The sequence below is a fragment of the Embiotoca jacksoni genome, unplaced genomic scaffold (assembly GCF_022577435.1).
Source record: "Embiotoca jacksoni isolate LCO1_2020_lvr unplaced genomic scaffold, fEmbJac1.0.p SCAF_23, whole genome shotgun sequence".
NCBI classification, from domain to species: domain Eukaryota; kingdom Metazoa; phylum Chordata; class Actinopteri; family Embiotocidae; genus Embiotoca; species Embiotoca jacksoni.
This window is the reverse complement of record NW_027185374.1, coordinates 3,203,132-3,217,628: the sequence shown is the minus strand read 5'-3', so window position 1 is coordinate 3,217,628 and position 14,497 is coordinate 3,203,132. Positions and strand designations below refer to the sequence as shown.

At 43.6% G+C, this 14,497-nt stretch overlaps 1 protein-coding gene across 1 annotated transcript in view; it reads right to left on the bottom strand.

Moving 5' to 3' along the window:
• LOC138203426 (tyrosine-protein phosphatase non-receptor type 14-like) overlaps window positions 1-14,075 on the bottom strand; it is a 38,026-nt gene extending 23,951 nt beyond the window's left edge. The window contains exons 1-3 of the mRNA XM_069158265.1: window positions 13,729-14,075; window positions 2,814-3,215; window positions 543-718 (exon numbers count right to left, since the gene is read on the bottom strand). Coding sequence (XP_069014366.1) covers window positions 543-718; window positions 2,814-2,987 — 350 coding nt within the window. The 5' untranslated portion in view covers window positions 2,988-3,215; window positions 13,729-14,075. The remainder of the gene's footprint in view (window positions 1-542; window positions 719-2,813; window positions 3,216-13,728) is intronic.
• Between the last annotated feature and the right edge of the window lie 422 nt (window positions 14,076-14,497).

Below are 14,497 nucleotides of genomic sequence, written 5' to 3'. Positions count from 1 at the left end.
CTACTTTTAGAAACTCACTGCATTCACCGGACCTAACGCGTTTTTTTGCACAGAACCATCGGAGAAGTCGTCCTTGGAAAATTCGTAGAAAACAGCGAGCATTTCAAAAATAAAACTTGGCAGGTTTGGACTATGCTTCAATCAAAGGCCGATTTTCACCAATCAGATCACTGTTGTTTTTGAGCAAACAGTTACTTCTCGATGCCATCACCAAAAACCGCACCTGAATCTAAGGTCCTTATAGGATACTGATTCAGACATGAAGCCTGACCAGATGGATTCTCACATGATCGCATGATCCTTGTTTCTTTGTAGAAAAGAAGAGCTTTTAGAGAAGCACTTATGACATTGACTGTTTGTACAAGTGAGCCACATGGAAAAATAAGCTCATGTTTGCAATATAAGGCCAGATGAGACTTTAAACCAAAGAAACTTGGAAAGCATTCTTACACATGATGGTTTGTCACTGTTGGAATTTTGCGTATAGCGTAAGCACGCAGCACTTTAATTATGTGTCTCACAGCATTTCAAAGACTAATCACCTGGTGGCTTCTTGCTCCAGTCTGGAAACATTGGGAACATAGAACATGACTCCAAAGAAGAGCAGCGGCTCGTTGCCGAACTTGTCGAGCTGCTTTTTGAGGGGTTTCTCAAGTTCCACCCAGCGCTGGGTCGGGGCCTGGGTCTTCCCCTGGAACCACAGCCCAAAGTAATGGGTCTAGAGGCAGAGGAGAGAGGGAGGGAAGGTCAGTGTGGTGCATAAGGACAATGGATGGAGAGGAAGGAGAAGAAAGAAGAAGAGACAAATTGGAAACAAAGATGAGTTGTGTCTGTCAAGTAAATAAAATGACTTGCATAAATAGAAGGAAGAAGGAGAAACTGGCAGGTTGATAGTGGAGGCACAAGTGTTTGAAGGGAATATAAAGGTTAAAATGGGCTGAGGAGAGAAATGGGGAAATACATTGGGGACAACTGAGCAAATCACAGAGGAGATTATGAAGCATCTGAAATGCAACAGGCACATAGTTCTTCTTAAAATCTGATCAAACCTTTGACGTCAGCAGTATAACTCTATTAAGCATAAATATCAAAGCAGATAAGATGACCCATCTCACTAAATCAAAATGAAAACAAGTCTGTGGCTTGTTATTCTATTAAGAGATCCACAATCAATCGATAATGTTGTAAGGAATGTCCTCTGTTCAGTGACCTGAGATGACTTTTATTGGGATTTGGTGATTCATAAATAACATTCAACTAAATTAAATTGAATTTAATCTAAAAGTGTAACATAACTCACAGAGCAAAGAGCACAAAAAAAAAAACATTTAGAAAGAATAACAACAGATCTGTTTGTAAACTTTTTAGAAAAAGATTGAATGTCAAAAAGGAATTAATTACAACTCTGATCTAAACAAGTTTTTACAGTTTTACATAACATTCATCCAAACATGCAATTTAAAGAAAAATTGTATTGGATTTTTGTGAGTTTGTGATGCGTGTGTCACTGGTATTACAAAGAGGGAAGCACATCTGTTTTGTCTGAGTGATATAATAAAAGGCATAAAGCTGCAGCTGCAACAGCGCACACGCACACACACACACACACACACACACACACACACACACACACACACAAACACACTCCTTCCTCACATGCAAACACACACAGACTCACTCAGGGCCTCAGATGCAGCAGCAAAGATGAAAACAACATTTTCTAATGGAGACACACACACACACACACACACACACACACACACACACACACACACACACACACACACACACACACACACAAACACACTCCTTCCTCACATGCAAACACACACAGACTCACTCAGGGCCTCAGATGCAGCAGCAAAGATGAAAACAACATTTTCTAATGGAGACACACACACACACACACACACACACACACACACACACACACACACACACACACAGAGTCATGAGATAGACAGGCAGACAGCAGCTGAAGCTGTGGTGTCACAACCATATTTATAACATCACTGACACCTGGCAAATACCACAACACTTTGTGAGTATGCACTACACGGCCTCTCTCTCTCTCTCTCTGGCATTGTCAGCAGGAGCAGACACACACTTGAACAAGCATACTGTATTCATCAAACATCAAACAAAGACCATGCAATGCATCCAGTTTGTGTATGAAGTAACAAGAAGAGAAAAGAACAAAATGAAGAGGAGAGAAGAGAGAAAATACGGATGTTCTGCTCCTAAGTAGGAGACTGTGGGAGTACAGAGGCGCTTAGTGCTTAAAACTTGATGGAAGGTCAAAAACACAGGAGAGGAAAACATTGAGAAAGATGGGGAACAGAAGAGGAGGAGGAGAGAGGAAGCCCACACAGAGAATGGACAGGAGGGGCCAAAGGGGACAAGGGGAAGAGCTGTATCTCTTTCTTCTGCAGTGAAAAGAGGACAGAGGTAGCCAAGCTTCATTAGAGACATACAAAGACCCTGCAGGAGAGAGACAGCAGAGGGCAGGGAGACACACACTGGGTGTGAGAGGGGGACACGTGGCAAATCACATAAGCAAAGAGAGAGTAAAAAACAAATGTCTGCTAGTCTGTCAGACCAGTAATTACACCCTGAAACTGCAGCTGATGAATTATGACACTTGCACGACCCCAAATTACAACGATTCATTGTGTCCCCCCAGAAATTAAGAAAAAAAAAATATTGTGTTTAACTTTGGTGAAGGAAAAAAAAAAGCTCCTGACAGATATTTCAGAATATCTTGTCACTTGGCATGTTTTCAAATACTAGCAGTGTCACATAATAAGACTGACCTCCCGCAGCTCCAGCCTTTGGGCCACCGCCTCCAGACATTCCTGTCCCGTGCTCTCCACCGACAGAGTGCACTCAATCACGTTGCTGTCCAGCAGGCGGATCCGTGTCACAAAGTAGTTCTTGCTCAGGACATTGTAGCGCCGGGTGCGCCGCAGCTTCAGCCGGAAGGGCATGGCTGGCCAGAGGTCGAGGCGGGGTCACGGCTGAGTCAAAGGTCAAACGTCACTTGGAGAGCGAGCGAGCGGTGCGAGTGGGCAGGCTCTATGACCTGGCTGCTGCCCTCCTCACTCTCGCACGACGCCAGCCACACCACCGGGTGGAGAGATGCACCCTGGCAAGGCGCTGGCCCATTCCCAAAGTTGTCCGGAGAGGAGGAGGAGGAGGAGGAGTAAGAACAGGTGCTGCAGAGAAAGATAAAAAGAGGAAGAGGAAGAGAAGTCAATAACATGGAACTCTCTTGAAAAATGACTTTGGCCGAATCTTTTCAAACTTTTCTTTCCCATTTGAGCCCACAAGGCTGCCCAAACTACATGGTGCTCTAATCAGTAAACATTCTTCCTATTACAGCCTCCCACACCATACTTCCCCATATTATCATCTTGCGTGCCTCCTATAAAGAGGCAGAAACAAAAAAAAAAAACGACTGAGCTGGCAGAATTACCAGTGATAACAGCAGCAGCAGTGGAGCTCTGGCCTTAGCAGAGGCAGGAATGGGACGGCAGCAGACGAGCTTTATCCTATAGTTGGGGCAGCTGCGCTCTCTCCAGCCCCATGAGGCCCAGCGTCGGGCAAAGCTGGGAGACAGAGGCAGAGATGTGAGGCTATGGATGAATGGACATCAAACAGCCGAGCACAGACATCCATCTGAACCCGGCAGCTGGCTTTGAGGAACTAATGGAGCTTCTAAGTCTCATATCTGCCTGTGTGGGAGGCCTTTCCTTTCCTTTTTATCTCCCCTGTCTCTCTCGCTCTCTCTCCCTGTGACAGCAGCACAGTGCCAGACATTGCAGCCTACAGTGTGTAAGATCACACAGATGTGGTGGCGGTGGTGGCACATGTGCTTCCGCAGACACACTTTTTGTCAGTTACTATCACACAAAACAGAAAATTTGAATTCACATTGTCGACAAGAAACTACTGAAACATAAGTGCAACATCATGAGGAGAGAAAACACACACACACACACACACACACACACACACACACACACTGTGGTTTTAAGGTTGAGATGGGTCTTTGGGAAACACTTTGAACACATCCCTGGGTTAGTCATCAGTACTTAGCTTTCATGTTTGTAATGAGGAAAGACCTTTGAAGTAGGGCGCAGCACACACACACACACACACACACACACACACACACACAGGTAAACAGTATATTCACATCTGTAGCACACTATACCTACCATTAATAGGCAAACCTCAAAAATTTGGGCTTTAAAGCCACAAATCGCAGGAGGATTTCAAATCATGTCAATGGTGATAAGTAACTCAAGCAAAGTGTCACTTTAAGGGTGGTGGCCACCTTCTAGCCTTGTTAGGCAGGAACTACACTGCAAAAAAAAAATCCCCACACTTCCTAAGCAGGAAAATGTCTCCTAAACACAAAGGCAGTACCCAGCACAAAAACTTGATGGCTAAAACCAAACGAGAAGATAAAACTGTACATATTAGTGTGATAGAAAGACAAAAATATGCCACAACAATGCTCCAGTGATAATGGAGAGGAGAAGGGGAAACAAAAAAAACAAAAAAACAAAAAAAAAAGGTGGAGGAGGAGCACAAGAGGGAGGAGGAGTAAAGATGTGTTGCTTCTTGTCCCGGGTTTTGGCAATGTGCTGCTGATAGTCAGCTTGGACCCCGTCCCAGATTCCTCTCTACCCTGACTGGAAAAACAGAGCACACCTGACACAAGTATGCACCACAAGGAACACGCACACTTTCCACGTGTGCGTGTGCCTGTGCGCCTGTCGAGGCTGAGTGAGTGAGCGGGAGAAAAAGACACTGGGGAGGCCTCTTGAATGGAAGAGGGCAAGAAGCTACACAGCTGTGTTGTTTGCTACTATCTGAATCACACTTGCTTCACGCTTGTGTTTTGTAACAGCCGTGCCCCTTCGGGAGCCGGAGCACATTCCTTACTCCTGAATCCATCTGAGGCACTGTAATGTGGCATCATCCTATTCATGTGTTTTTCATTGGGCGTTCACACCAACTCCAATGCCAACGCCAACACACACACACACACACACACACACACACACACACACACACACACACACAGAGTGAAGAAGCCACAGCAAGTGAATTACAATGGGGGGAGTAAATCAACATTTCTTTGGGATACTAGGCCACCGTGACCCCCCCCTCGTCATCACCTGACCTGAACCACAGACACTCTGACACGAAGAAATGTTTCCAAGCACACAGTATCACCGTCGATAAGCAAACAGACGCAGATAAACACAAAGACACAAATAAAGACGCATACTTTCACTGTGAAGCGTACAAACATAGACATGCATGAACAGGGCACACCGCAAGCACATACATGGGATCACACACACACACACACACACACACACACACACACACACACACACACACTCACAAACACACAAACACACAGCAGGTTCTTCAGAGGTTAGCCAGAGTAGCAGACAGCAGTTGGTGCAACTCTAAACTAGTAATCAGTGGCATGGTTTGGGAGTGTGTGGTTGAGTAAAGCCAGACAGACAGACAGACAATAGTTTGGGAGCAAACCCACTCCTTCATGACTTCAGTGCTGCAGCAACATTCTCTCCTAACCATCGTGTTTATTTCCAGCGCGCAAAAACAGCATACACGTTTATGAATTTGGACGTTGTAATTTTGTGGCATAGAGAAAAACGAGAGGGAAAACTGAGGGAAGAGGATTGTTTTTCTTTTTCAGAGAAGTGAGCTTTGTCTAAATATGTATGAAACCATTCCCATCATTTGTTGTGTTTTTTCTTTAGTCACCCTGAACAGATAGAGCAAGGGACAAAAACTGGAAACAAAAAGCTGAAAAGATCTGTTTTCTGTGTGTGCTTAAACCGCATTACCACACGAGTTTCTTTCAATTTTACACATTTGTTTTACATCAGTCATGATAAAAAAAAAAATCTTACAGAAATAGCAAAGAGCAAATTAGAAGAGGTCGGCGCTCACACACACACTTCTAACTGAACACAACATTAATAACTGATGTACTATGAAGTGATGTAACAGTGATGTATCCCTTTAATCTGACATCAGATTAAAAGTAAACTTTTGTATTTTTCAAACTGGAACCTACTTCTCCATTATGGGTCTAAGTGACTAAAGGGGGTACAATAATTTTTGAAATTGATCCAGTATTGAACGAGAGAGTGACAAAAACAATTTGTTTTAATGAACGTACACTGATGGGGCATTATTGCACAAAAGTAACTTTGCAGCCCTTTTCCTGTCTGCCAGCTGAATCGGTTTCTGACAGAAGACATAACGCTCACAATAATTGAAGTGCACTATTGGTAAAAATCGACATTTTTGAGGTATTCTGTTTTTCTGTTCTTTGACCCTAAACCATTTATCTGTATGATGCCAATCTACTTATCAAGCCTGAACCCAGAGCCTGCTCAGATCCCGCCTTTAGTCTGAAAACAGGACTTTTGAGTGGGATGTCTCATCATTGTAAACTGGGTCGTGTGCCGATCTGGAGGCGAAAGACTTGACAGGTGTACAACGGTAACTGAAGCAGGTGGGGTTCAGCAAACAGCCAGTTAATGCTCCGTGTTAACAGCTGACAAAAGATGGATATAAAATGAGCTAAAAAAAAAAACAATGTTGACACAAGTTTCCCCCTCAGGGTGTGATGTTTTGCTGCCAGCCACCTCTCTGCTCACTCAGGTGTGGATTCTGCTTACAGGGGCCACCTGAGACATCAGCAGCATAACTCTATTAAACCAGACCAAACATGCCGTGACAAACACCACGGCTGGCCAGGCTGCATGACACGGTGAAAACAACCAGATGATGGAAGTAGCTGCTCGTCTGCACACCAAACAAAAACAAAAAAGGAAAATCACCTAAAATGTTCAAATACACGTCACTTAAAAATTCAGAGGAAGCGAGCACTTGACGCTTGAACATACGTGATCTAAAAGTTAAGCAGTAAACGTAACTATTCTAATGCATCTGCTGAGGACCAGAGCCGCTGATGAGTGTGCTCCCTCTCCACTGCGGTTCACGGCAGCCCCTCCGTCACTGTGCTCCATTCACAGCCACACAATAGTGGGAACAAAACAGCACTTTGTCACCTACTGCTAAGAGCATTAGACACAGGCCGCCGAGAGCTGAGGAAGCAAGTGTAGCGTGCGTAACTCAATCAATCTGATCTCTGGTGCTTGTCTGAAATACCAATCCCCCCCCCCCCCACCCCCTCAACCAACACACACACACACACACACACACACACACACACACACACACACACACACACACACACACACACACACACACACACACACACCTTACTGTTACACATGAGCGCTGTAGCAAAACAAGCGGGTTAAGTGCTTCACAGCTCGTACTACGCTTCCTCCGGTCGACTCCTTTTACAGTTTGATCTGTGAACCTAAACCAGGCCTGGATCAAGTAGTCAAGAGGGCAAATCAGGCGGTATTTAGTAGTTATGCTCTCAGGATGCATGTACTGACAATGGAAACAAATAACATTATTATTAATATTATTTGATTATTGATTAATCTGCCGATTATTTTTTTTTTTCAAGCAATAGATAAGAATGTCAGAAAATGATGAAAAACGTCAGAAAATATCATAATTATATATTGCAGAGTCCAATATGTTTGTTTTAGTGTATCTGTTGGCCATTTCACTAGCTAATATTGGTCACCCCATAATTATTACATTCGCAGCAAAATTCAGTTTCAGTGCACTGATGTCATTTCGGACAATAAAGTTTATAATTTAACTGTAAATTATTCTGCCTCCATTACATGTCTTTGTCATAAGTGATCAGTTAGTATATCAGTGACGGATTATTTTTTTTTTATTGTTAGTATCAGTATCAGCATCTACCTCAAAACTCCAGTATCTTTCATGCTCTAGAAGTTTGATTAAACAAAAACTTAAAGAGGCTCATTTGACAAATTGTTGAAGTGTTTTCAGCTCCTCAGCAGCCACACCAGAGACTCCAAACTTGGCTTGAAGTTGTTGTTGTTGTTGTTTTTTTTTTATCTGTGAGCTTTGTCACTTGCTGTATTGTCCTGCCTGTTAACCAAGTCAGTCATCTGTTAGTCCAAACAGCGCCAAAACTAAAGAATTTGAAAATACTATTACAGCCAGATTTGGTCTGATATTCCCCAAATCTTCTTAAGACTTTGATCCTCTTGTGCCTCACTGGCTTATACCATTAAGTTTAGTAGGGAGATGTTTTGGGGAAACACAGCTCAGAAGTCCACACACACATTCCAGGACACATTCAGCCGAAGTCTATCTGCAGCAGCTCGGAGCTGACCCTGGATCAGAGGTGATCCTCTCACTGCACAGACACACCATACTCAGCCTGACTGAAACTTCCTCGCTGCACAGCTCACTGGATGGTAAAATACAAACTTTTTTTTTTATGCCGTTTGAAAAAAGACAGAGGTACACACACTTTACACACACTATCTGGCAATTATTCTCCTGACATATCTAAGGGACTGCGGGAATGGGACCCTCTGTGTTATCTGACCCTGTGGCCATGTGTGTTTTCTGTCTGATCCAGAGGACTGTGTGCAGGTGTGTGTGTGTGTGTGTGTGTGTGTGTGTGTGTGTGTGTGTGTGTGTGTGTGTGTGTGTGTGTGTGTGTGCGTGAGTGTGTACTTTCATGAATTTATAAAGAAGGAATGATCATAAGTATACACTCCACAACATGTACTGTACATATACTTTTTGCTGCAAACAGGCACAGACACATTCCTCCTCCTCCCGCAAACAACACACTAACACACACACACACACACACGCGCGCATACACACACACACACACACACACACACACACACACACACACACACACACACACACACACACACACACACACACACACACACATTAGCAGCTGCAAACAGATGGTGGAGCCAGGCGACCAGACAGCGTGCTTCTAACAAGCGCATCTGCTTTCTCACTTTCCAGCTCTCTTTTTTTTACCCCTCCAGCTCCATCACTGAGACAAAGAAAGACACACACACACACACACACACACACACACACACACACACACACACACACACACACACACACACAGCACATTCTCTCTACTACATGAGAACACGGGGACGGTGACAAACACACACACAGTAGTGTTCGCACAGAGGTGACATCCAGACAGTGAAGTAGTCTCGTCTGTAAGATTTACACAATCACAAGCACTCAGTCGGTCTCCACCTCCATCGGTATCTGTTCAACACGGAGGGAAAATCGTGACACAAACAGGATTAGTACAATAATCTATTAATTGATTGACAGGAAATTAATGACATTTTTTTTAAAAGGTCTCTCTGAAAATACCTCAAGGAATTTGACCTAGAATCCTGATTCAAAGATTTGTACCTACTCGTGTGTATTGTAAATTCTTCATACAATCCCAAGCAGTAAGATGTAACTGTCCGTATTTTTTCAGGATAGCAAATCGTATACATTTGAAATTTTCAGACGGCAGGTAAAAAGGCTCACTTGAAAAAGCCAGTTTTTCAACTTCTATTGGAGTTGGAACAGAGTTTTGTCCCTTAAGAGTAGGAGACATGAGAGTGTATAAAGACAACTTTCACAACAGATTTAAAAAAAAAAAAAACTATTTCAACCAAATCTACAATGAACTAGAAGACATAATACATTTTCTAAGCAGACTATTAATTTTGGAGTATTAACAAAGGGAAAAAATGTCCACTTGCATGCATGCTGCATAAGATTTTCCAAACCCACATTATTCATAGTGGATGCCCAACATCGTATATACAGATTCTGCCGAATCAGAAAAATGTCATAAAACCAAACAAACTACAGAAAAACAATAGAATCTCTGTGTGTGCGCTCAGAGGCAGTTTGACTGTATTGAAGTTGACAGTAGCAGATTGGGAATGCCCGGCGTTTGAGGCCGGCACAGCCATCTAAACACTGTCACTCGAACATGTAGAAGAGGAGGATCAAAGGGGGGGAGACTATACACTGGCCAGATACTGAGTTTCCAAACCAGCAGTGACGCAGCTCTGTCGACTCATCTCGCAGCAGTGAAACCGGGGTGTTGATGTCACGAAGGCAGAGACTTTAGAGATATGATTGAGAGGCACAGAGAGAGAGAGACAGGGGTGCATTGGTTGTCCTCTAAATGCAAGCAAAACAATGGTGATTCCCAGCACCTGAATGAGAAAATAAAGGCTTTAGATAAGCGAGGATGGGGAGAATGGAGCAGGACGGGAAGAGGCGATGTGACACTGGTAATTCTCCGGCTCTTATCATGTTGGTACAGTTGGTCAGGAGCGGGGAGCAGCAGGGAGAGTGGGGGCAGCGGGATGGGGGGGGGGGGGGGGGGGGTTGAGTGTAGGATGGAGGGAAGAAGTGAGCAAACATGGATGGTGAAACTGATAGCAGCGACTCTCCACTTGAACAACAGAAACATGGGACCATCAATCGTCAGCCGCTGAGCCTGCTGCAGCCAAACCACACTGCTCTTCACATTTTCCATCCAACCCCCCCCCCCCCCTCCAACCACCACCCAGTCCTGGGAACCACATCACACTCACACAACCATCCACACAAATACTACAAACACACACACACACACGCACAATCACCGAAAAGCCACTCAGTATTTTCTCACGGCCAAGGCCTCAGGCGCAAACACCAGCATTTTACAGGACCATGAAAGCAGCAACACTTTGCTACTGTTTACATCCGGCTGGATCTTATACCCACAATGGCCGCGAGCGAGGGAAAAGTCACCCGTTCTAAAGTTGAGATCAAATGGAAAATGTCTCTGCTTGATGCTCACGTACAAACATCCTCATAAAATACCCTAAAAACTACAGTATGTGCCCTCTGTGAAGTGTCAGGCCCATGTGTGGGCCACATCACGGGAGGAGGAGTCAAATGTTCCTTCTTTCTGGGCTGATCAGAGGGGAGATGGGGTCTGATCTGCTGTGTGTGTGTTTGATGGGGGGTGGGGGGGAGCTGGGGGCAGCAGTGATTGACAGCTCGCACAAAACACCTGGTGGAGTGTGTACGAGTTGGGCAGGTCGCAGCACGCTCCTCGCTTTGTTGCCGTCTTCCAGGTGAGCACAGCACTCACAAATCATCTGACAAAAGCATCTCTGCAAGACTGAATACACGAGAAAGTCTGTACAGTCACACCTGAAGTGAGCGAGCATGTTATCACTCTACGTTATCACGTGGCTGTTGAAATGAACAGCTGCTCGCCTGAATAAATCATGTCATGAAAGCGCCGACGCATCTCGTCTCAAGTGTTTTCTTTTTCCCGAATTTGAATGTGTTCACTCCAGTGAGTGGAACTTAGCGGGATTGTCTTTTATGCGAATCAAAACGATAGCAGGAAAACTGAACTGTCATAACGCCACTGACGGGAAACCGTATTCAGTGCGAGTTGTTCACATCACGGCTACACCTGTTCATAGGGCAGTTTAGATCTCAGAACAAACGATAGCTGCCGGTCAAAAGACCTGATTGAGCTACAAGAGTTACAGGTCGGACAGAAAGTGGCTCCTGCTCCTTTAAAACACTTCTACACAAACAATAAAACTTTAAAATCAATCCTATATTGGACACGTAGCCAATGCAGTGATTCCAAAATACGTGAAATGTGCTCACGCTTATGTGAACCAGTCTGGCTGCAGCGCTCTGCACCAAATATAACCCGAATAATAATAATTGTAATTACATTTTCAGCTGACTGGATGATGCGGCTGAAACTAATATCATAACAATGACAACAAAAAATTGGAGGGCAGACTGTCTCCTAAAATGGAAGCCATATTCAAAGTTAAAAGAAAAGAATTTAGGACGATATAAAATAAAATAAATCTGTAATTTTATTCCTCTAGTGAAATATTTGTTGTTTATCCAGACAAGTGCTGAAACAATTAATCAGTTTGTCAGCAGATAGACAATATTTTGACATTCCAGCGTGAGAATTTGTCACTGGTTTCTTTTTTTTTTTCTCAATAATTGTTAAGTCATCATGTTAACATGGGACTTTTGATAAAAAAAAAAGTGAAAATAATATGATGGAACTTCAAAGTATTTGGACATCTTATCGACAATAACCAAAGAAATAATCAGCAGATTCATTTACAATGAAAATAGGGGTTAGCTTCAGTCATTATTTAGACTACATCACAACATCTTGATCGTTAATCAGCTTTCAATCAAGAAAAAGGAGGTCACGGCGTCCTTCATCTTTTCCATTTTCCAACCACAAGCCGACTCTGCAGGAATTCTCTGCATTTCTTGGACTTTAAACTGCTGCAACAATAAAAACAATGACTGCTGGTGCCTATTTTTCTCCCTCTCTTCCTGTGCTACTGCATGAGCCCTTGACCAAAATTACAGGTGTGTTTGCGCCACATAGTAATCAAATGGCCTCTAGAATCAAATGACCACTGGCAACACAAACAATAGCCACTTTTCCTTTTACATGCAGGCTCACATTATGCAGTAAACACAGATTATGATCTTACCATGCTGCTGACCTTCAACAAAACACGCCTCGGGGACGACAAGTTCGCATTTCAGCAACTTTTCCTTTCATTAACGACAGGATACGGACTGAGAAACATGACACTGACACAAACATTAGACATTTGACCACCTTTTGTGTCTGAAACAGACCTGATCGCGAGGCGATGATGAGAAGCGTAGATGAAAGCCACACTACTCTTGACTTTTTTTTTTTGGTCCTTCTAAATTCTCCACCAGTGTTTTAAACTGCTGTGTACTCCCAAGCCACTTGCTCTGGCACCATATAATTTACACAGCATGCCTTTGAGCTTATAAAGGCAGCCAGATGTGTGTTTGCGTAAATGTGCGTGTGCGTGTGTGTGTGTGTGTGTGTGTGTGTGTGTACGGCCTACGCCTCCTGCAGCTATGCTATATTTGCCTTTACAGAACTCTCCCCACTTTTTTTTTTCTTTTTTTTAAAAACAGTAATAGTTGTAGTCCAGGGTGCAAGTCCAAACACATCTTCTCCACAAGCAGGTATGCAGAGTGTGCAGCCAGGGTGTGAGGAGGACAACAGCTCCGTGACGTGATAACGTCATCATCACCGTGTTGGAGAGGAGGGACACACAAAAGATCCATTTTAACTCATTTCATCCATGTGAATGACTCCATGCAACAGGGATGAAATTATCATCTCCAGATGTGAAGCCAGAGGAGGATCCAGGTGTTGTAGGCTCCACCTGGCACATGCCCTCTGCCCAACTGGCTCTGATATAGGCTCATGAAATCTGCCCTGATGATTGGATGTGTAACCCTTTCATTTGTTAGTTCTGTACCTTTCTATTAAGTCAACAGACTCGTCAAATGCAGAGAAGGATGTAGAGCTCTGTCTGCGATTTGATGTCTGTTTATCTGCTGGAGGAGAGCGGGTGGGGTGGGGTGGGGTGGGGTGGGGGCCTGGCATGAAAATATTTGGGATCTCCTCCTCACCCTACGTGGCCAAGCCATTTGGCCTACATTTCAGCCCTGCTGCTACAGACTTTAAACGAGTTTCGCCCTCCACTTACAGACCTGTTGGAAACTTATCAAAGAGCAGAACAAAACTCAACTGGAGATTTTTTTATTTTTTTTTCCTCTTTCTTTCTTTCTTTCCCCCCCCCCCTCTGCAACACAACTTACCACTGGTCCTTCGCTACATGCCGAGCTCTGCTCCCAGATGAAGAAACTCTTCTTTGCTCGACGTCGTTGAAACTCGCAGCAGATTAATAATCCTCACATAGTCATTTAACTAACTTTAAAATCCCGCACGGACCGCAAAAATCTCGACAGCCGTTTATCATATAATGTGAGCGCAGCCTTTAGAACAAAAAAAAAAAAAAAAAGAAAAAAAAAGAAAAGTCGCAGAGCCAGTCGCAAACAAAGTCCCGAAACTGCTTCACGTCGAAGTTTTATGTTTGTGTTTTGCAAAACACAAAAAGCGTAAAAAGTTGTCCAACTTGGATAACAACGACGTGGTCTTCTCTCGCTGGGACTCTGTATGTTTATAGTAGTGGTCTCTCCAGTCCAATGGAGGCGTTCAGGACAGGCGGGGAGAGGAGCACATGCTGTGTTCAAAGGCTGCCGGAAATATTGGAATAATGAGGTTTACGTTGAACGTCCTAGTATGGAGGTGTAAAGAAAAATGTGGTGACCTTCACAAAATATCCAAGGCAATTGATTACTTTCAGAATGAAGGTTTTTTTTTTTTTAGATGATAAAAGGATTATTAAGCAGATGAAATGCTGCAACAGTAATTTAGGCCAGGTGTTTTGTTTTTTTTAATCTTTGATTTTTTTTTTTTTTCTTTGTGAATCACAACCATATTTCATTTTACCTCTGTGAATGATTAAAATGAGCCTAAAACAACTGAAAAAAAATAAGCATTCATTGAAGTGGTCTACAGTTGTGA